The 21812-nt window shown below is 58.1% G+C and overlaps 6 protein-coding genes across 6 annotated transcripts; all 6 read right to left on the reverse strand.

Moving 5' to 3' along the window:
• Nucleotides 1-1149: 1149 nt before the first annotated feature.
• CDEST_00391 (Putative glycoside hydrolase, family 43) lies at nucleotides 1150-3427 on the reverse strand. The gene has a single exon (XM_062916550.1). It carries the CDS (start codon nucleotides 3074-3076, stop codon nucleotides 1481-1483), a length of 1596 nt encoding a protein of 531 aa, XP_062772601.1. The 5' UTR covers nucleotides 3077-3427; the 3' UTR covers nucleotides 1150-1480.
• A 901-nt stretch (nucleotides 3428-4328) lies between these two features.
• CDEST_00392 (Putative GNAT domain, acyl-CoA N-acyltransferase) lies at nucleotides 4329-5032 on the reverse strand (the record flags this gene model as incomplete). The annotated part of the gene is made up of 1 exon (XM_062916551.1): nucleotides 4329-5032. The coding sequence occupies exon 1, from the start codon at nucleotides 4914-4916 to the stop codon at nucleotides 4329-4331; it is 588 nt and encodes a 195-aa protein (XP_062772602.1). The 5' UTR covers nucleotides 4917-5032.
• Nucleotides 5033-5473: 441 nt separating this feature from the next.
• On the reverse strand, nucleotides 5474-8780 carry CDEST_00393 (Putative EH domain, EF-hand domain pair protein). Its single transcript, XM_062916552.1, has one exon. The coding sequence runs from the start codon at nucleotides 8248-8250 to the stop codon at nucleotides 5986-5988; it is 2265 nt and encodes a 754-aa protein (XP_062772603.1). The 5' UTR covers nucleotides 8251-8780; the 3' UTR covers nucleotides 5474-5985.
• A 479-nt stretch (nucleotides 8781-9259) lies between these two features.
• On the reverse strand, nucleotides 9260-13636 carry CDEST_00394 (Putative microtubule-associated protein, MAP65/Ase1/PRC1). Its single transcript, XM_062916553.1, has 3 exons — nucleotides 12817-13636; nucleotides 12497-12755; nucleotides 9260-12424 (listed from the first exon to the last, which is right to left on the reverse strand). Exons 1-3 carry the CDS (start codon nucleotides 12925-12927, stop codon nucleotides 10362-10364), a joined length of 2433 nt encoding a protein of 810 aa, XP_062772604.1. The 5' UTR covers nucleotides 12928-13636; the 3' UTR covers nucleotides 9260-10361.
• Nucleotides 13637-15974: 2338 nt separating this feature from the next.
• CDEST_00395 (uncharacterized protein) lies at nucleotides 15975-17214 on the reverse strand. The gene is made up of 2 exons (XM_062916554.1): nucleotides 16703-17214; nucleotides 15975-16624 (listed from the first exon to the last, which is right to left on the reverse strand). Exon 2 carries the CDS (start codon nucleotides 16588-16590, stop codon nucleotides 16234-16236), a length of 357 nt encoding a protein of 118 aa, XP_062772605.1. The 5' UTR covers nucleotides 16591-16624; nucleotides 16703-17214; the 3' UTR covers nucleotides 15975-16233.
• A 1267-nt stretch (nucleotides 17215-18481) lies between these two features.
• On the reverse strand, nucleotides 18482-19900 carry CDEST_00396 (Putative UDP-glucose/GDP-mannose dehydrogenase, NAD(P)-binding domain superfamily; the record flags this gene model as incomplete). The annotated part of the gene is made up of 1 exon (XM_062916555.1): nucleotides 18482-19900. One exon carries the CDS (start codon nucleotides 19898-19900, stop codon nucleotides 18482-18484), a length of 1419 nt encoding a protein of 472 aa, XP_062772606.1.
• Nucleotides 19901-21812: the final 1912 nt, after the last annotated feature.

Here is a 21812-nt window from a genome sequence, read left to right on the forward strand (position 1 = left end):
TTCCTCCCCTCCTAGATGGAGGAGGGGGTGTAAGACTCCTAGGATCGTGTCTCTGAGCTCTCATGTCATGCTATGTTTGTTCTTCCAGTGAGAAGATACAATGCGCGAGCAGCTTTTCTATTTATGGCTATGGTCATGACCGTAGAATCGCTCTAGGGATAAACACGGGTTGGTGGTTCTGGACTCACAAATGCAGTGTCAGCCTTTGGTGGCAACCGTGGCAACCGTGGCATCCTGCTGCCAGTGGACTTATTGTGTCGCTTGGCAGAATTTGCTTCGTGCGGCTAGGACTTGAGACGATAAAGAAGGGGCAAGTGATCAATAAGCAGACCAAGTTCCGACAGCGAGCGGCCTTGGCTCTTCTGAACCATTCGGGAAGGGTGGTCCGAACATGGACTTGGATGTTACAGGATAAGGGGAAAGAGAGATTGATCAAGAGGCAGGTCAGAGGCTCGTGCAACGGGGGGAGAGAGCGCCGTCCTTTCCTGAAAGCAGCATCGTGAGGACAGGCCACGGCAGGACCAACATGACCATCCCCTCTAACTCCCAGGGCACCCCGTAATGGAATGAACGCTGCCACTGTGCGAGGGCTCATGGTCTAGTTGGTGTGGCCCCTGAAATGGGTTGTTTCTCACGATCCGGGTTCGATGCTCCTGTGATGCGAGCAGCTGTATCTGTTCTGCCCCAGGGCCCGCGTATTGCACGTTGGAACTAACTGCACCAAAAGTCTACGAGGAGAATGCTGATTCTTATCATATGACTTTGGCCCCCCCAAAAGGCATAAAAAGAAACCCCGCCAACTTGTTATAGAGTCAAGTGAACGCGTCTTTCAGTTGTACCATCCTAGCATTCTCCTTCTGTTGTTACGGAGGCCCAGTAAGGCCTCCGAAATCATCATTACGACGGCTCTCTGTACTGTGTTGAGAATGCTGCTCAATTTTACCCTTAAATACCCTTCTCTTCCGGTCTTGCGAGGGAAGAACGTATTGCATAGGCAGTGTGTGGAAGGTCCTCGCTTATAAGGCAGTTCCAGGTACTCAAGTTGGATCACCGATGAGCACCTCTAAGTAGATGATACGTCACACCCAAGATGCGTTCCAGCCTCCAGGAAAGAGCTTGCTCAGCTATGTCGGTAGGAACGACCTGCTAGACGGCATAGTTGTTGTTGTGAATTGGCCCAACAGGGTCGCGCGGTTATTTATGAAATCTTCTGAAGAACGTCTTTAGAATGAATCCTTTGCTCTGCGGCGACACATTAACACGATGCCCTAGAACCACGACCTTTATTGGGTCTGATTCAACCCCATATTGCCTTCACACCACCGACCTTCTACCTCCTTACACATGCGAAGCATCGACAGCGCCGGAGATGTTTTCGGTTTGCTTTAGTTTCGGCTTCAAAACTACATGCGGCTGTCTCCTCCCTCCCCCCCCTCCCCCCCCCCCCCTCTTCAGAACAATAGTTGAAGCCAGGGTATGTTCATGACTCTGGGGCAGTCGGGGCGAACGCGAAGAACTCCTTGACAGCGACGCCCGCAAACTGCCCGCCCCTCCCGGACGCAGTTAACACGGCTCGCAGCGCCGTCGTCGACACAGTCGCGAAGCCCACCTCCGTCGGCGAGTCCGTCGCCTCCGTCGGGAATGACGACGCCGCGGCAGAAACGGCACTCCACGCGCCGCCGCCGTCGTCGTCACGGTACTCGATGTGCCAGGACGCCGGCGGCGCGACGCCGACGTTGGAGCCTGCCGGCTGGTCGGCAAAGAAGGCCACGGCGACGCCGTTAAGCTCGACGGGGGCGTCCCAGGTCAGCGTCAGCGTGCTCGTCTCGGGGGACCGCTCGGCAGCGTACGAGGACCAGTAATCCGGCGGCAGCGGCGCCGCCTCGACGCGGCCGTCGTTGACGGATCTGATCCAGTACTGGATCGGCGTTTCCCCCGCGGAAGAGGCGACGGCGGCCGGAGCGACGTTGCGCGTGGGTTCCGTCACCGGCCCGGGCCGCTTCGTCTGCACGACCTTGTTGATGGCCGGGGGCGCGGCCGAGTCGTCCCACGTGAGCTTGTCGATGGCGACGCTACGGCGGAAGTGGGTGCCGCCCTCGGCGTCGCGGGTGTGGTAGGCCAGGCCCCAGTCGCCGTTGGCGAGGCGGTAGACGCCCGGGTGCGAGGTGGTCGAGGAGACGATGTCGAGGAAGACGCCGCGGAAGGTCCAGGGCCCGAGGGGGTCCTCGGCCGTGCCGTAGGCCAGGCAGGCGTGGTAGCTGGTCGGCGTGCAGGGGGAGTCGGCGCCGGCGTTGTTGGCGGCGTAGAGCATGTAGTAGGTCCCCTCGCGCTTCAGAATCCAGGGAGCCTCGAAGAAGCCGGTGAGGGTGGTGACGTCGACGACGGCGCCCTTGACGGTCACCATGTCGGGTTCAAGCTCGTAGCCCTTGAGGGCCCCAAAGGTGCCGAAGTAGATGAAGACGCGACCGTCGTCGACGAGCACGGTCGGGTCGATGTTCTGGATATCGTTGCCGGGGGCGGGCACCGTCTGGGAGATGATGGGGCCCGCCGGGTGGGCATCTGCGAAGGGGCCGAGGGGCGAGTCGGACACGGCGACGCCGATGGCGAAGGGGTCCGATGCAGCGGTGGCGGACTTTTGCGTCACGGGCGCGTAGAGATAGAAGCGGCCGTCTGGGCCCTGCACGATCTGGCTGGCGTAAGCGGTGCCCTCGCGGGCCCAGGAGAAGATGGACTGCGGCTCGGCGACGTTGCGGTGCAGAGTCCAGTCGGCGCCGGCCGGGTCCGGGTTCTTGGACTCAAAGATCTGCCACTCGTTCATGACGAAGCCGTTGACTTCCGGGCCGGCCTCGTCGCGTCCGGCGAGGATGTAGAGCGTATCGTTGACGACGAGCGGCGCCGGGTCGGCCGAGAAGACGGAGCCATCGGCGAGGATGGGGTTGCCGGCGGACTTGAAGGTTGTCGGGGCGTCCGTGTTTGTGGTCTGCCGGCGAACAGGGACGGGGCCCGCTGCGTTCAAGGGCTGGGCCAGCAGCGAAGCCGCAAGGATCGCCCAGAGCATGGTTATGCTGTTGAACATGCTTGAGGTCTGGAGCAAAAGAACGAGAGAGCGAACGTAATGAGGGGTGCGGGGACGAACTGTGGTCAGTTGGTGATTCACAGAGTCTCGGAAAATTGTTGGATCGGGTAGCAAGATTAATAACCTCTTAAGGTAGTGTAGAAGAAGACGAACACCCTTTTCGATTCCACTTTTCCCCCTTCCCCTGGAATCTCGTGAGTGATGCGAGTAGATTGGGGGTTCTTTAAGATCGTACGGTCAACCGTACTCAAGTAGCCCAGCAAGCAACGTCGCACTCGTCTGGCTCATTTACATGACACGGCGGGGTAACCATGCTGCTTACCATTATAGTTAACCGAGTCACTTTTTCACTCCGAGAGGACCCAATTAGGGTAAACAAGCAATTCTCGCCTTGCCTCGAGCTCGTTCCAAGGTCCACCGTGTTAATAACCACTCTGTCTTTGCTGAAGCGCCTCTGGAAGCGATTCCAAGCACCTGCCAACAACACGAGACATGCGTGGTGGACTTGGATTCCGTCGCAAGGATGGAGTCTCAAATGACATCAGACAGCATCCTTCTACTTGCGACCCAATCGGCTCGCAATGTCGACGTGGTTTGGAGTTGCATCCAGCCGGGGGATGGACCGGTGTACCCCGCGTCTAACTGCCCTAGACCCGCACATCAACACCACGCGGTACGGACGACCTGGGCGGGTGGTTAAATCGGATTTGGTTAGATCAAAGCTGGATCAAAGACCTTCCAACTTGGTCCCATGGGCCGTCAAACGGCTGTAACCTTGGCTATGTATCTCAGCCAAGCGTTGTAAGTCAGGACTCATTGTCGGCTTTCGCACGAGACTCGGCAGCGATGCCGGGCCCAAGGTGGTAGTTCTCAGAACTGTAGGTTACGTTGCACCTGTTATGAACTCACTTACTGCACCTGTTTAGTACTGTCTGTGCCATGGACCAAGCTAGTCTATACCATCGCCTCCTAGGTACTCGCACACGATGCGCTCCCACCCTCCTCGCAGGCGCTGTAATCTCTTTATGTTCAAGATAAGAAAAGCCCTCAAGGATTGATAGCACATACCAGACCTGTGTTCCAACGACCTATGTCCAGGTCTTCAGCTAGCGAACAGAAACAAACATCCTCCTGAATGTGTCTACTCCCATCCACGGAGACTCCGGTGCAAATGCGTCTATTCCTCTCGCTTCCTAAAAACAAAAGCCCCTGAGACAAACCCCCTCACAAACAACATCCCGTTCCCTGCCGCTCACAGCTCCTTCTCCAACACCACAAACCACAAATCGTCCCGCAACCCCTCGCCCCCGTAGAACTCCGCGTAGGGAAACTCCCGCCTCTCCCCCGTCCGCCGGTACCCCCTCCGCTCGTAGTACGCGATCAGCCCCGCCCGCATCCAAAGCACCGTCATCTCCATCCGCCGGATGCTCCACTCCCGCCTGGCGAGCTCTTCGGCGTAGCGCAGCACGGCCCCGCCCACGCCGCCGGCCTGCCTCGCCGGGTCGACGGCGAAGAGCCCGAAGTGCGCCAGCCCGGCGTCCCCGGTACTGCGCGCGATCTCGCAACACGACAGTGGAGGCAACGGCACCACCTCTGCAGCCGTCACGGCGAAGGACGGCGAGACGGCGTCCGTGACGTGGAGGACGACGACGTCGGGCGCCGCGATCTTGGTGAGCAGGGTGGCCTCGGTCGCGCGCTTGGCGGCGAAGATGTCAGCCTCGGCGGAGCTGCTGGGGAAGGCGCCGCGGTAAGCGGAGCGGATGAGCGGGAGGAGGGCGGGGATGTCGGCGGGAGTGGCGGGGCGGAAGGAGAGCGTGTGTCCGGGGGCTGGAACTGTCATTTTTGGTGGTTGGTTGTTGGTTGTCGTTGAGAGATGTGTGTGTGTGTGTGTGTGGTCGTGTATCTTGTATCAAGTTGAATTGGTAGTCTGGCCGCTTGACGAGCTTGTTCGATGTCCTTTTCTTTTTCGTGTTGTTACGCCTGTAGGTCTTCGACTCGTGAGATGTTCAGAGCGGCGGACGACGTGCTTTATAGCCCAAGTTCTGAGAATGCATTCAGACTTAACGAGATGAACGATGACTATTAACTAAAGGCGGGATAGGAACATTTACCCTCTGCTCTTTCGTCTCGCAAGACTTGTCATATCCAAAAAAACACTCCGGGTTCCAGGTCCTCTCCCCGGAGAGCGCCCACCCCCCAAAGTTCCGAGATTCGCACAGCACGTGTACAAGTAGACACAGGGCGGGGATGGGGTACATATGGCCGAATCCTCTCAACATAGAGCCTATAACTGGTCAGACACCCGAGCCCGAATCGGTATCTAAACGGTGACCATGTCAGAAACACACAAACTCACCCCGGGCCCGCGCCGGGCGCCGCTAAAAGTGGACCCACACCGCCAGCCATGTCAAGCATGTCGTTCCCAGGTCATCCGAAGGGCGCGCGGGTGCCCGGGACCCACACCTCGTCAATTGTCGATTGTCGTGCTCCACATCTCGCCGGAACACGCTCCGGGCTTCTCGGCGGAGAAGAGTACGATCTTCATAGTCCCTTATCGAGTACCCTCATCCAAGTCCCTTGCTTGTCACAACGCATTCATGCCATACTCAAGATACCCCGCATGTGTTGGGCAAATATGATACCAGCGACATCTTTCGCTCATGTGTCCCCTTTTTGGTAATCGCAAGTGTATGATGGCAGACTTTCAGCAGCGCCATGCGGCGAGTAAGGGACTGGATCAACGCCCGGCACATGGCGGGCGGTGCGGAGAATGTATTCTTCAGGATGCAAAAATTCTACAGCAGCGGGGGGTATCAATGCAACGCAGATGCTATGCCGTGTCATCACCCTCTTTCTCAACTCTTTCTCGTTTCCCTTCACCCCATTTCAACAAATCCATCGCGATATCATTACTTCTTCACCTTGGGCGGCGGCACGTTGACGCCCTGGGCGCTATTCCACACACTGTCGCTCACCTTCATCGGGATTTTCCGCCCCCGGAGCCTCTGATCGATGAGCCACATGCCAACCACGAACTCGGCCTTGGACAACATGCCCCTCCGCCCGCGGTCAACGACTTCCCACACCTCCGCCAGTTCCTCCAGCGGCAGCCGCGACCGCCTCCAGATCTCACGCACCACGACGTTGACGACGCAGTCGGCGGCGTCGGGAGGGGGAGCAGTGATAGCTGCTGGCGCCTCAGGCGACTGGGGCGAGGCCACAAGCAGGATGCCGCGGTTGCTCGCCCACACGGCCTCGTAGCGCCGTCGCTCGCGCAGCGTGATCTCGTCGCGCCACCGCCGCCGCGCGCCCTCGCGGTGCGAGTGTTTGTTGCTGGCGCGCTGGTGCTTCTTCTTGCGCATCTCATCCTCGTCGTCCGACTTGGACGGCGGCTGGCGGAGCGTCTGCCGCATGCGCGGGGACTTTGTGCGCCCGGGCAGCATCGGGGCCGGCGAGAGCGTCGAGTTGCCCGTGTTCGAGGGCGTCAGGCGGGATGCAGCGAGAGACCCGGCCATGATGGCGTTGGACAGCGAGTTTAAGGGCATGTTGGTGCCCGACGACGACACAGGAGTCCGCCCGGGCGTCGCGCGGCTTGGCGAGCTGTTGGCTGAGGAGCGACCGGGTGTGCTTTGAGCCGAGCGCATCGGGCGTGGAGCTGGCCGGGCTGGGCCGTCGTCAGGCATGGCAGTAAGATCCGACTCGGCCGACACGAACGTGTCGTTAGATGAGCTCGTGTCAGCGGTAGACGGTCGGGCCTCGGAGCTGGGGCGACGGGAGGGCTCCTTGGGGGGGCCACGGCCATAGACGGACGCCATGCTCCGAGGCTGGGTCAACGGCGGCGCTTCGGACACTTTTGCCTTACTGACTGAGCCACGGGGTTGTGGTGGCGTCGGCGGCCGCAGCTTGGCCTTGGACGCCGGTCTCGTCGGCTTAGGGGAAACCACCTCCGTTTCTGCCCGTTTAACCACGGGCGGCGAGCTGGGAGCGGCAGTCTGTTGGGCTTTGGGCCGTGCTCTCCTTGGTTCCGGTGTTGCTGGAGGCACCCTCGACGCTGGTCTGGTGGTCTGGGTTATGGGAACCCGAGTAAGCTGCGACTTTGACTGAACCTCTGGCGCCTCAGGGGCAACTGGTGACATGGTGATGGAAGGGTGGGGTTTCCTAGATGGCGCCGTCTGCTCAGACTCGGATCGCCTGTGGACAACTCGAGCCGGCGACAGCAGCGGGTTGGCTGCCGCCGGCACGGGTTTCCTTGCCATCGGCGTAGCCTTGTCCTCCACAGGATTCCCCTCAGCAGCCAGCGCAGGCGTCACGGGCCGCGGCTTCGCCTTGGGCTTCGGCTTCGGCTTCGTAACCACTGGCTTCTGCACGACGGACGCCTCCTCTTCCACAATGCCCATCCTTGCCGCCTTGGCCCTCGACGGACTGAGTTCCCTCTCGGGCGTCGGGGCACGCAATTGGGGCCTCACGACCCCGCCGCCACTCCTCTTGACAGGATCAAGGTCGTCGGCTCCTCCCCCCTTCTCGAACATGTGTATCAGATGCCCCGTCGCGGGGATTGAGGTCGTGTCGGGCAATTCGAGACTGCTGACGACGCTCGACGACTCGGCGCTCCCAGGCCTGGCCCTCCTGGCGCCGGCGGACCTCGCATTTTGCATCTGATGAAGCTGGTTCAGCTGGGCAGGCGTCAGGGACGCGGGGCTCGCGTGCGGCTGCGGCGTGGGCGACACGCTGCGGGATGCGGCAAGGGTCGCGGCGATGTAGCTGGGGCTCTTGGGATCGAGCCTCGTGTGCGGGGACAGATGGGCAGCGGCGGCAGCGGGACTCGAGGACAGGAAGTTGGACAGGCGGTCGCGCATGTCGGTCGTGCCATCGCGGCCGAAACGGTCCCTATCACCCGGGGTCGTCGACAGGCTCGTTGTACCTGTATGTTGGCGCTGCACTGGGCTCGTGCTCGTGCTTCGGTCGTAGTTGGAGGCGGTAGATACGGCAACGAGACTTGCCCCGCGACGACGGCCTGTGGTGGGTTTCGGGGGCGGGATGGGCTTCGGCTGCGTCTTCGTCTTGTTGAAGGCGAGGTTCGCGCCCTTGAGGGCAGCAGCTGCATCAGAGGCACCGCCGGGCCCGGCGGCGGAGGGTTGGTGGGTGTGGTGGTGATGGTGGGTGTGTATCGTCATGGCGATGAGCAGCCAGTGGGTGTCGTTGCGGGAGAAGGTGGCATCGGAGGAAGGGTGGTCGGGCTTTGATTCAATGGATCGGCGATGCTTCGGTCATAGTGGGAAATGCTTCGTGGGGGGAGCGACGGTTGGTGGGTGGGGTATTCGTGGTGTCGTAATGTTTACACAGGGAGATGAATGATGGATGGTGAATCGGATCTACTGGCGGTTCGAGGACGCGAAAGGATGAAGAAGAACAGAGAATGGCCAACGGAGAAAGGTCGAAAAGGGTTTCGTGTTCGGCTGGGTCGGGCGGCAGGCAGAAAGTGGGAACGCGGATTCGGTCACGTTCGCATCTCGGCGGCTGAGCTGCAGCGTGCTGCGGAGACGACCCTTTTGGGTGTGTGAACGGACGGGTAGACAGATGGTTGGACGGTCGATTGAAGGAGAAGGGTGTTGATGAGACAAGATGCTCTTAGAGCGACAAAGTGGCTGTTGAGTGCCGAATGACGTGACGAGTGATGACCGAGGAAGGCGAAGAATGACAGGAGATGGAAGACGGGAGATGGAAAAGGGAAGATTGAAGATGGAACGAACCGGTGGCCCGGCGCCTTGCTTCCGGCCCAAGCGGAGGGTACGTACAATGGCAAGTCGAGTACCGAGCCAGGTACCTCAGTGCCTTAGGTACCTAAGATACCGAGTAGATACCAATTTATCCAGGTGCAACGGCCTTTAGCAGGTACGTACCTGGACCTTTGGAGAACCCGCCTGAACGCCCCCATGCCATCTCGACACTTCACACCGGACACTGACATGAAAAAGGTGTACTTCTCCTCTGAAATCCTCCTCCTTAGGGCAGAAAACACGTTAGTGCAGGCAGACCAGACAGGAGCGCCCCGAAACACAGAATAAGTGACAGGCAAAGCATAGCGGGGGGGGGGGAGGGGGGTGCCAGGCGACCTCCGCAGTAGCTAAAGTTTGGAGAGATGACGCACGTCGGTAGCAGCTCAACCACCAAAAGACAAGGAACCACACACACACACACCGCACACCGTAAACACCACCCGATGATCTCGACATCACCGGCGTCATAATAGCGGACCTGGGTCCCCCCTCATCCCCTGGCTAAACGGGCGCCCTACTCGCTCTCGCGTGTATTTGACCTGACCGGTTGCCAGCCAGTCCGTCTGTTCGACTGTTTCGTTCTGCCAATGTCTTGTCCCTCCCTTAGCTCCCGTCATTGGCCTGGCACTCTTCTTCCGGGCTTCCCGCCGTTGTCTCCAACTTCCTATGTTACGGGAGTACAGAGTACAGAAAGGTACCTGGGCGCATCTATACCCTTCTAAGACGGCACCTCACTAATCACCGGAACCGCCGGACGACTCAACTCGACTCGACACAACACCTCACATCACACATTCTTCTTCATTGGGGGACAGTTGAAAGTATACGGAATTGTGTGATGTATCCATCACCTCGTTTTTTTCATGCCTAAACTAAGAAACAACCTGGCTGTCCTTGATGGATGCGCAGGTTGAAAAAGCACACAAACAGGAGTCCCGGACCCGACCGAGTCCGGCGCGGCCATCCGGACGCCATGGGGGAAAAAAGAAAAAAGAAAAAAGACAGAAAACCCAAGCAAACTCCGATGCCGAACCCTCCCTTCCGAACCTCCCTTTGCTTTAATGACCAAAAACATTCTACCCAGATGGGGGAATATGTCCGACAGGAACGACTCAAACAACCGCCATGTGGCTGTCGTTGATCGGGTGAGTCTCGTCAATGTTTATTACAAAACCCAAAGGCCGAGCGGCGTCCACTCCATGATATGCACGAGGAATCAGAAACCGCGAAGGCCGCCGCCTCCATCACATATCTCACCACCCCCCACTGCCACTTCAACAACCAAGTACTAACGACACGGAAAAGAAGCGAAGAAGCGTCCGCAGGCACCATGGGCCTTGGAGACAGCGGAGAACGTACGTTCGCCGTGGGGCCAAGTGCGATTGCGTCCTTCAGACATAAGGCGTTATGTAATCATCCAACATAATCATCGCGTTGAATTATTAATTCCGGGGCCAGCGCAGAACACCAAGACGCGATACGACACGAAGCAACGGGTGACTTCGTTATTAGTACCCGTCTTCGTCCGTCCACTCACTGCCCGAGATAATGCGGTTTCCCTCGCCGTCGCTGTACGCATGCCCCGGAGGTGGCATCATTGGAAACGGCCGTTGCCTTTTGGCGTCGTTGGCTGTCGGCCGAGATGCCGCTTCGGGTTCGAACCGCGTGCCGCGCGCCGCCCGCACCTTGGCATAGTATGTGTCTGTGGCATCCTGCTCCGGCTCGCTGGCGTCGTCGTACGTCTCCCAGTTCTCCGAGCCCGTCACGTTACTGGATCCATTGGAAGAATTGGAAATCTGTCGTGGCGGTGGTGCTTGAGAGTAGGAAGAGGGTGGGTATTGGCGGAGAGTCGAAGAGTGGTAGTCGTGCTGGGAGGATCCGACAGAGTGGTGAGAGCTCTGCGATGCGTATGACGCGTGCGACGCATGCGACGCATGCGATGTGTGCGAAAGCGTCGAGTTGGCCCTCATGAGGCCCGGCTGCTGGCAGTCCTCATCGTAGGGGTCTTCCAGCTCGACCTGGCGCACGATGCTTCCGCCCAGACCTGCCATCTTGTACGGGTTCGCCGGCGTCTCGAGCTCTACCATGTTGAGATCCCGCATCTTGGGAGGTGGTGCGCGCATTGGCGCTCCGCCCCGAATCGTTGCGTATCCATCCATCCTCGATGCGGGTCTGTCCAGCTGCCGCTCGGGCGAATTGGTGCCGTACTTGAGGTTCGTCAAGGGCGGACGTGCAGGAATCCGAGAGGGACTGCCCGGCGGCCGGTTGAGGGTCTGCGCCCGCTCCCTGACGGTGCCCATGGCCGAACCCGGTCGGAGGATCTCCTGGGATTTCGCGTGAGCGGAAAGGGGTCTGGTTTGAACTGCGCTGTTCATGTTGTTGGTGTTGCGCTTGACCGAGGGCGCAGGAGCCGGCGTCCTGGCTCCGTTACGGGTGGGTGGTCTCGCGATGCCTGTTGTGCCGCCTGCTGTGCTGTTTGCTCTGGCGTGTCCCTTTGGTCTGGTCATCGATGCCGGCGCCGCCGCTCCGGCGCCAGGCGTCTTGGATCGCGGGCCAGGCGCCGGTCTGTCTTCGGCCTCAATGACATCCAGGTACCGCTCGCCGTGGACGAGGAACGGACGACCAAACTCGTCCTCGAATTGCTCGAGGACCCTGCGCAAGTCGACAGTGATCTTGGGGAGCTCCTTGGCGATGCGCTTGCGCATCTTTTCTTCTCTGAGGAGCTTGCCGGGGTCGCGCTTCTCTCCCTTTTGACCTCGTAGCATGAGGCGAGACGCATCCTGGCTGGAGGCCGCAAGCTCGTTGCGCTCGTGCGTGAGGCTCTTGTGTCGATCGACGAGCTCGAGCGTCGGCGCGCGCTGTTCCTTAAGGGCTTCCAGTCTCTGGATCTCGCGTTCATGGGCTTCCAGGAGGGCGTCGCTGTACACGTCGGAAAATGCGGGCGTGAACTCGAGCATCTCGTCTTCCGACAGGTACAGCGCGTCCCACAGCTCCTGCAGCTTGTAGCGGGCGTCCTCGACAAAGAGGTGCAGGTTCTGTCGCTTCAGCTCGTTCAGCCGGTTCAGCTCGTCCTCGAACTCGTTGATCTGCCTCACGCCGCAGCCGCGGTTGCTGTTGAGGAACGCTTTCCTCTCGCCCATGTCGACCTCGAGCTTGTCCCAGAGGGCCTCGACCGCCGCTCGCAGGTCCCTCAGACGCTTCTCGCGGTTCTTCTTCTCATCCGACAGCTTATCGCGCTTCGCCCTGAGCCGCTCAATGTCCTCCTGGTGCAGGCCCAGCTGTTCGGGCGAATCGCGGTAATACTTGACGATGGCGCCGTCGGTCTGGGCTTGGGGAGTGCCCAACTCGGCCCAGAGCTGAATGATGTGCTCGCAAAGGGCCTTAACTGTTGCGACGCGACGGGTGTACTCTTCATAGACTCTCGTAAACTCATGGTCGAGCTTGTCCACGTACGACGGCGACAGATCGAAGTTGGGCGGGATGGACTGGTTCGGGCCGGTCGGGGGCAGGGGGATCTGGACAAAAGTGGCCTCGAGGTGGGACGAGTATGATTCCAGCGCTTCGACGAGTTCTGCAAGTCTGCGGTTAGCGGGATGGATGACCAGCGGGTGATGTCTCGCTGTTCTTCGAGGCTTCGACTTACTCTTGACCTGTTCGAATCGCTCCTTGTGCGAACGGGCAACCTGTTTGTGCCTCTCCTTGAGCGCTTGCAAACAGCGCGTCAGTGGATATGTGATCTGGAGGTCGTCGTGGCGATCGCGGTGGGTGCGGTTATCGTCAAGTGACGCCTCCATTTGCTGGATGGTTGTGATGATGCGGCTGGCCTCCTCGACCATGTCTTCTTTTTCGCTCGTCACTAGGCGGACCTGGTCGGTCAGGGCCTTGGATAGGGCCTCGAAGAGCTGCATGGTGAAAGCGTTAGCCTGGTCAGCGCAAAGGGAGAGCGGTTTGGGGAAGGCATACGTGTTCCTCGCGCTTTTCGCGATCATGATTGGGAACGCCAATCTCGTCGAATAGGCCGTGCAGCTGGCCGATGATGGTGTTGACCTGTTGTGACAGGTAACCGGTGTCCATGGTGAATTATGTCGACAAGACGGCAGCCTGGATTAGGTGTAGGGCGGAGAAAGAAAAAGGGCGGTTTTCCCTTCGAGTGTCGACTATCGATTGCGATTATTTTCGTGGGAGGCTAGAGTGTAAAGAGCAACAAAAAGAACGGGCACAGCGCAAAGACGCTGGTTGTGCTTGTTGATGATGCTATTCGCAGTGTGGTGCGGTGCGGTGCGCAACGAGTGGTGGCGCAACCGAGTCGATTTGTTTACTTTTCCCCCTCTCTTTTCCTTCTCTTGCAACGGGGGGGACTAGGATGAGTAGATAGCGTATGGTCACCGAGCGATATGCGGCGAATAGCGCATCGTCCGGCAGGAAGAGTACAAGAAACGGGAAGAGGCCTGCTGGGATATCTGCAGTCTCTTTGGATCTGTGAAGCCGGAAGAGATTTGTCTGAGACTGCCGACGGGGGACCTGTTTTGACGGCGATGACGGCGACGACGATATAGTCGGTTGGGCGAAGTTGATTGCTTGGTGGGAAAGGGGAAGAAGACGGGGTGGAGGAATGATGGGGGCCTGGGGAGGAAAAGAAGGTGAGGAAGAGAAGAGAAGGTAGTGAAGTGGTGAGCAAGGCAAAGGTGCAATTGAGCAGTTGATGGATCGCGGCGCGGGTTGGCGGAGGTCGTCGGTCGCAATGCAAAAAAGGACGAAAGGCGCAAAAGGTGCGAAAGTGAGGTGCAAAGTGGGCGGGCGGGAATGGGACGGGCTGGTCGAGGTTGGTGTTTTCCCTCTTCAGGCCTCGTGTGGTGGGGCTCGTCTCCACGGCAACACTTGTGACCCCTGACCGATGCCCAGTTCATCCCTGCTCCTCCCTGCTCCCCCCTGTGCTTCCCTGGCTATCCCTGTTCTGTGCCTGGCAATCGCTGAAGTTGCAGTGGGGTTCCAGGCCGGAGCTGCCCCGTCATTGGCTGGCGCTTTCCCGCCCATTCACGTCTCCACCCTTAGGCGAAAGCTGAGAGCAGGTACGTAGCGGCCGTCCCGTCACTGTCAGCTCAGCCCATTGGTCGGTCCGTCCGTCTTAGCTCAGCTGGCTGGCGAGCCCCCGCGGCCTTAGCACCTTGAATTATCGTCTCTCCCAAGACTGTACGGATACTGTTGCATGAAATACCCGGAGGCTGGGTGTTGTTTCTGTTATCCACCTGGGAATCCCGATATCGACAACGATGACGGTCTCGTTTCTCTTTACAGCAAGCAACCTGACGTACCTCTGTTTACATTCGGTACAGAGTATCCACGGATGGATACACAAGGCAAGGGGAGGGGCAATCTGTGCCGGTTTACGAATGCCAAAGCCAAAGCCAAAGACGCAAAGGCGGCGATTACGGGGATCAAACAGACGCCGCAATGCGCAAACAATCATCACCCGCAGATCTAGCCGCGCATCAGCCATGACCATCGGCATCGGCTTTGTTTACATTGCAGGGCAAATATCGCCCGTCGCCAATGGCCTCGCGCCTCTCGCCTGCAAGTCATCCAGCTGCCCACAGCAACCCGGCTAACGTCGAGTGTAAGTGCAGCTGCCTCGCATCGAGCTAAACTCATGCAGAGCGCAACTCTCTGTCTCTTACACACACACTTTCTGTCACTCTCACTCTCACTCTCACTCTCACTCTCACTCTCATTCTCATTCTCACCCTCACTCTGACTCTCCTTCTCATACACCCTTGCACTTCCACTTGTACTCGATCCTTTCATGCACCACGACGGATCCTCCCTAAAAGGCCCGCCCGAGGTTCGTAAAATCAAGAAACCGATCTGCTCATTTCGGCTCTTTCCCATGCCATGTCCCCCCCCCTTTGCTTGCTTCTCTCTCTCTCTCTCTCTCTCCCTCCCCGGTCTGCCCCGTCCTGCTGTGGGCATCCTTGGGCGCGTGCTTCAGCGGTGAGATGCGGGCGCCTGCGCCTACGCCTCCGTGACAATCTCACGACGGCTGACGGAGCGACGAGCCTTGCTTTTTTTCCTTCTTTTCCATTCTCATACCCGATACGACGGGCTAGTTCCCATGCACACACACACATACACACACACAATCAATACACAATACTTAGACGATGGTGACATTGACATTGCAAGTCTTGGTGCAACACTGAAAGCCATGTTTTCTTTTCCATGTTTGCAGTAAATGCCCAACTCAATGCAATCTTCACTTCCCCTCTTTTCTCCACGCTCATCCACTTCCCCCTTCTAGCCAAGTCTAGACCTCTGGCCCATCCATCCATCATCGCCTTGTCTCCGATCCTCTCGCTGTTCTCATTATTTCTCGCCCTGAAAACCACGATTCACGAAATGATATCCGTGTTTGTGTCCCATGTTATCTGGCCCATGCTCTCTCCCTCTCTCCTCCACGTCTACCATCTATACGTACGGAGATTTCCTGGCCGACCCGCCGGGCACAACAGCTCCATCTCCTCCAAGTCTAAGTTTACCTTTTAACATGCCCGCCCAGCCCGACACGGCACAAGCCGCCCACTAAGAAGCTTCTGGGGGGGAGCCTCTGACGGAAATCCTGTGCCGAGGTCTCCCTTGCGACTCTGCTTCTAGCGCACCCAGCGACGTCATCGTCACCTCGTCCAAGACGCGTTGCCCGGTGGATTCCCCCCCGTCGCGATCGTGATCGTGATGTGATGGTGATGGTGTTCCCCAGCCCTGTCGTCCCAGCCCGCGACTTTATCGGCCCTTGGTTAAGTACATGGGTGTTTGCCGGTGGTTGGTTCACCAACCCCGGTGTCGGTTCGCTGCAGCAGCTCCCCATCTGAGGCTCTACACTCTTGTTCTTCTCCGTGTCTCCGACCCTCGCGTCCCTATGGGACCTTGTCGTAAAGCAAGCCCATTGATACCCGAGCGGAGAACAAATTTGGGAGCATGGGTTCATAGTCCCAAGATCGATGGACAAACGCACCCCCTGTAGCCATTGTGATAATCACCCGCCACAGAACTACAGCTATCGCGCGTGCTATTTATTGTTCGGACAATTTTCAGGGCTGACGGGCTACCCAGAGAATCTTCATTTGACCATCGTTGAATTACAGCGTCTTACACTCGCATCCTAAGTGACTTTTCGAGGCTTCGACGCACCAAAGTCCCGGGTCTTGGCTGGTCATCCATCCGAGTTCAAGTTTGCAAGACACGGTCAGCCCATTGACCTTTACAATTTTCGTCATGTACCGTGATTGTGACCAATCCGTGAATTTGCCCCGTAAGCTTGCCCATTTGTCCCATCCTCCCTACATGCTCGACATCGTCTACACCAAGCCAGCATCTCCCTTACGCGACTCAAGCGCCCACCATCCGCAGCTTGCTACACGTCCCGCCCTCGCATATGACTGGCCCCTTTCCCGTGTCCTCCGTGCCAGTGCCATCCAGTCCGCCCTCCTGTCCGCCTGCATGCTTCTCGTCCCCTAGACCACCGGAACTCGCGGCTCTCCTCCTCAGCCTCGCCCGTCGCTGGAGGTACCCTGCCGCCGCGAGCGCCATGATCCCCGCTACCACGCCGATGCCGATGCCAGGTTTCGCGCCGGTGCCGAGCCCGCCGCCGCCCGCAGAGTTGGATCCGGAAGCGCCTGTAGCAGCTTCCGCCGATGCCGCGGCTGCAGTAGCGTCAAGCGCACGTCTCGCAACGAACGAGAACATTTGGAGGACCAACGGGGGGGGGGGGGGGGTATATCTTGTGCAGTCCCGCCGCATGGTCAGCCGATCAAGTCGTGTGAATGGAGACAAGGGGGGGGCAACACGGCCGGCTTACATGGTAGGTACGTACGGCCGAATACGGAGGCCGCTCGTGCAAGCCGGGATCGGGTACACGCGGACGGGGGACGAAATGCTACTTGGGGCCGCGGGCTGGCTGCGAAGAAAGAAAGGAAACCCGGACCAAAGATGCGGCTGACTGGACTTTTTGTGGAGGAGGTTCTTCGCTCTTTAGCCTGGGAGGAGTCAACCCACCCACCTCTCCCTCGTGCGGAGGATCAAATCATGCTGGCATGGGTTGATCGACGGTAACCCAAGAAGGAAGGTCAGAATCATCGGCAAACACCAACGAGCGGGGGATCAACCTCGCCACGCCCTACCCAAGTTGCCTGCCTACAGGCAAGCCCGTCGCGGGAATCATCTTCTCTCACACACACAGCTTGACGTCCATGCTAAGAAGGTGGAGAGTTGAAGAGTCTGTTGCGACCATGGACGTAGCATAGAACCGAAAAGCCGTATGATGAATTTGAAAGATGCTCAGCTTATTTGTGCACCTTGCTGCGTTGACTGAGCCGTCGATCACGGCAAGAGTTCCCTGACAGTCACTGTGTGGACCACGGTCTACATGGAATTCTCCGATGTTTCGTGAAACGCAAGGCACCTCTTTTCAAGTGGCGATGAGCATGCCGGGTTTAACAACTTATTCTTAATCATCGTGCTTGTCAGCTCACCGAGGGTAACGTTGCAATGTCCCCGGGCGAGAAGGCAAATTACTGAATTTCTTTAACTAACAAACTTCTTAGGTGACGAAGAAGGACTTTCCAATTTACTTCATCGTCTTTCGAATGCCAATCACCCACAAGCAAAAAACTGGTGTTTTATCTCCTGATTGGCAATCTAATTAAAGTCAGTTACGAATAACCAAAGTCAAATTTGTATGAACAAAAACAAAACAAAACAGAAGACGTAAGTTTCTTGGGGCTTGCACAACATTGGATCGGATATCCGAAAAAACATATAAAGTCGCGTCCATGATCACAATTACCAAACTCTTTGATGCGATCACCCTGGTTCTGAGTCCAACCTGCGGCAGTTCAGGCTGTCTACCTCTTCTACGAACTCGGAACTCTCAACGGTCCCAATAGCTACCGCTGTGTTTACAAGAGACACAGCAGCAATGTCGGTGAAGTCTTGAAAGCCATGACTGTTCTCAAATTGGCGCATGCATACGATCCTTCCACTACAGTGCGGTATCCCACGAGGTCGGCGGCAACATGACAAGACGACAAGACGACAAGACGACAAGACGACAAGACGACAAGACGACAAGACGACAAGACGACAAGACGACAAGACGACAAGACGACAAGACGACAAGACGACAAGACGACAAGACGACAAGACAAGACGACAGCAAGGACTGTCGAGATGAGAGGCTTCGTTAGGTCTAATTGAACGGGATGGCTATTGGTTCCATCTGCAAGCTCTTGATTAGGCCCAGCAAGGGATAAACATTTCTGGTGTGCAAATTAGGGCAAAAGGGCGACGGAGTAAAGGCAGGTCACAACATGAGGTTAGCAAATTACTGCTCTTCTGGTTCGTTAAAGGCGTGATATCAACGTCTAATTAATACTAGTAAGCCATGCCGCGAAGGCATCCGAATTATCTATGCCATGTCTTTCCCAGTCAAATCTCCATTTTAGACAGTTATCAAGTGAGAATGCCACTTAGTCTTGAGCCACAAGTTCTTATTTACGGACCAAAGACTCGCCAACCGACCAGGTAGCGCCAAAAGAAGCAAGTTTTGCTGAACGAACGCGGATAAGAGAGCCAGAACTCATGGGCACCACATCTCCACCTTGACGCCGCGGAGCTCTCCCAAGACGCCAAAATCCAGCCCGTGTTGCCGGAACGAGACGATGATCATGTCAAACGTCTCGAGCGTCTCGCGGTTCCACTTCTCGTCGGCCAACCGCGGCGCCGCCGGCACGGCGCTCTGCTTCACCAGCGGGTCCGCGAACATGACGTCGACCTCGCCTGACTGGACGAGGGCCCGCACGAGCTCGACGCCCGGCGAGTTGCTGAGGACGGACTGCCCGGCTTTGAAGCCGACGCCGACGACGAGCAGGCGCGGGCGGACCAGCGGGGCTGCCGTGGCGGCCCCGGCCTTGGCGACCCTCGTCAGCGAGTCGATGGCGCGGCGGGCGATAACGGCGGGCCGGGCGGCCATCTTCTCGGCGGCCGCCTCGAGCAACGGGAAAGCACTGTTCGAAAGGAGGTAGTAAGGATTGACGGGGATGCAGTGGCCGCCGACGCCGAGCGAGGGCGAGAAGGGCATGTAGCCAAAGGGCTTGGAGGCGGCGGCGGCAGCGACCTCGTAGGGGTCGATGCCGTGCGGGACGCAGGCGTCGGCCATCTCGTTGGCGAAGGCAATGCACATCATCCGCTGGCAGTTCTCGTACAGCTTCATCATCTCGGCGACCTCGGTGCGGCTGACGGGGACGAGGCGGTCGAAGACGCGGTTGTAGAGGCGCATGACGGAGGCCAGGGAGCCGGGGACGCGGTCGTCGAGGCCCGAGACAATCTTGGGGATGGCGTGGCAGGGCGGCTCGACGCGGCCCGGGTCGACGCGCTCGGGGGACATGCCGGCGTAGAAGCCGCGGGAGACGGCGACGGGCCCGAGGAGGTCGCGGGTCATGCCGACGGCGACGGAGCTCTCGATGACGACGGTGGAGCCCGGCCTGGCGTGCTGGGCGACGGTGTCGATGGCGCTCCGGAGGTACGAGGTGTCTATGCTCTTGTCGGCCTTGAGCAGGGTCGGCACGGAGATGAGGAAGTGGGTGGCCTCGTGGAGGTCCGTCTTGCAGGTGGTGAAGCGGATGCGGTCGCCGGGGAGCTCCGCGCGGACCTCGCGGACCCTCTTCTCGGAGACGTCGAAGCCGAGGACGTCGTAGTGGGCGGAGAAGGAGTCGACCAGGTGGGTGCCGACGTAGCCAACGCCGATGACGGCCACAAGGGGGTGGTCATCGGGACTGACTATGGGCGAGAGGTCGGCGACCTTGTCATTGTTGTGCGAGAAGGAGTGTTCCTGGTACTCGGGGGGAGGTGTGATGGGGGTATGAGGGAGCTCGAGGTTGGCCTTGAAGGTGTCAAAGCCGAGCAGGTTGAGACCGAGTCCCTCTGGGGGAGGTGTTGCTGGGGCCGGCACGGAGAGGCTACGGCTGTGAGAGAATGGTTTATCGAAGGCGGCCTTCATGGTGACGATCTGAAGGGGAACGACAATGCGGTAAAGTAGAGAACGAAAGGAAAGTGAGTGAAACCTAGAGCCGGACGAACGAAGAAACTCGTGAGAGAAGGCTACGAAAGGGAAGAGTTGTGACGACGCTTGTTCGGGATGGGTAAAAGGAGGGCGAAGCTTGGAGGCGGGGGCTTATATGCGTACGGATGGATACATGAAGCTGTCTTCTTCACAAGCAAGAGCCCAGCCACGCGTCAGTTGAGCTATCAAGGCTATATGCCAAGTCACTCAAGATTGGCCCAGAATTGCCAATTACCACTGGCACTGACGGGGGATGAGGAGAGTGAGAGCGAGCTGAACGCTGGACGTGCTGACAACCTGATAGATGCCAAGGAGGGGGGGGAGGGGGCATCTCGAAAGCGACTACACAGTTCACAGGCCTAACTAACGAGGCGCCAAGAAAGAAACCAGGAACCGAAAAAAGAAAAAAGAAGAAAAGGAAAAGGCTCATCAGGAGGAAAGACTACCGGTGTCATGGTGGAAGTTAACAAAAGAGAACTAGCGCCGTTGTCGTGATGGACCTGAGAGAAACAAACCAGGAGCGGAGCAGGGTCCGTCAACCTCCTACGAGTCCGAGCTCGACTCTCCGCTACCTTCTCTACAGTATGTAACTCAGAAGTCGTCTGCAAGAGTCTTCCGCAAGAGTCGTCGTCGTCGTCGTCGTCGTCGTCGTCGGGGAGTATGCCATCTCCGCCGACCGCCTCAGGATCTCTTAGTACAGGGAAACGTTGCTAACTTTGGCCGTAGCCAGGGGACCTGCGGTTTCGACAGAGGAACGTCATCAGCCACATTGCCTGTTTGGGTAATAGTGACCGAGAGTGGACGGCCTCCGCAGACTGTAGCAACATTAGCGCGGCTCTAGTTGGAGCGCAGGCGGAGGGTTTGATGTGACTTCAAGGGGACGGAGGGAGGGGATGTTGGCGGGAGTCGAGTTATGTAAATAAGAAGTATCAAAGGAGACATTCTTCTAAGACATATAACGCAAGACCTTCATGGGAGGCGGCGGCAAACACCCGGTTCGGGCATAGTTCGAGTGACCAGGCCGCCACATGGACGCCCCCCGTTTTCCCCCTTTGGTCTTTCGTTGCCCCGGACAGACTCCTTTTCTTTGAAATCCGTACTCTCTCTTCAACACATCACGGCGGCAGCGGCTAAGTAATCGCCGGAGCACTTGAGCCGGAGCAAGCAGTTATGTGCGGCTTCCACACCGTCAGTTGTTTGGAAGTGCTGATCTTTCCCTCCCGAATCCCTCCGATGCCTCGAGTAGTTGACCCGTGCCACCCATCTCCGCCCACATCATCGCCTCCTGAGCCTGAAATCAGCTTCATCCCTTGGTAATTTTGACAACGGGCGGTCACATGATGACTCGTGACTGACAGGACGAACGTACGCAGGGTGTATGCTTCTGCACAGCGTCGTTATTCTCGACCTTAAGGAGGTCTTCAGCAGCTAACAGACGCTAGCACGGACACATTTAATGAAAAGCTTGGCCGGCCGGCAATTTGGGAGACCCTACTCTTCGGTCCCAAGAATCCGGGACTGGGCGAATCTCTTGTCTGGCTCCCGCTTCCTCAACCCTTCGCCTATGCCAGTCATGGGCATGATCAGCGCATTCAAGAGGTCCCAAGAGATCTGGCCAAGACCACGAGGTCGAGACGTGGTTCTGGACCCTAGATCTCGTTGTCTTACTCTGCCCGCGAGAGGGATCGAGGCTTCCATGGGCCATAAAACAACTTCCAGACTCAATTTCATCGTCTTCACGCTCATTTTTGAGCGTAAAAGAGACGCTGTTCTGTCCGTACCGTATGACGTAGTCTCATTTCTCCATCTTTGCGGTCATGTGATAATCCATGTTGGTTGCTCTCTCTCA

Source organism: Colletotrichum destructivum, chromosome 1, assembly GCF_034447905.1.
Source record: "Colletotrichum destructivum chromosome 1, complete sequence".
Taxonomy (NCBI): domain Eukaryota; kingdom Fungi; phylum Ascomycota; class Sordariomycetes; order Glomerellales; family Glomerellaceae; genus Colletotrichum; species Colletotrichum destructivum.

What these genes read in the sequence shown, in the direction of transcription:
- CDEST_00391 (XM_062916550.1), bottom strand. Translation starts at nt 3,076, where the DNA reads ATGTTCAACAGCATAACCATGCTCTGGGCGATCCTTGCGGCTTCGCTG.
- CDEST_00393 (XM_062916552.1), bottom strand. Translation starts at nt 8,250, where the DNA reads ATGACGATACACACCCACCATCACCACCACACCCACCAACCCTCCGCC.
- CDEST_00394 (XM_062916553.1), bottom strand. Translation starts at nt 12,927, where the DNA reads ATGGACACCGGTTACCTGTCACAACAGGTCAACACCATCATCGGCCAG. An exon ending in GCGAAAAGCGCGAGGAACAC is followed by an intron (nt 12,756 to 12,816) that starts GTATGCCTTCCC and finishes TTCACCATGCAG; the next exon opens with CTCTTCGAGGCCCTATCCAA. An exon ending in GCGATTCGAACAGGTCAAGA is followed by an intron (nt 12,425 to 12,496) that starts GTAAGTCGAAGC and finishes GCAGACTTGCAG; the next exon opens with AACTCGTCGAAGCGCTGGAA.
- CDEST_00395 (XM_062916554.1), bottom strand. Translation starts at nt 16,590, where the DNA reads ATGTTCTCGTTCGTTGCGAGACGTGCGCTTGACGCTACTGCAGCCGCG.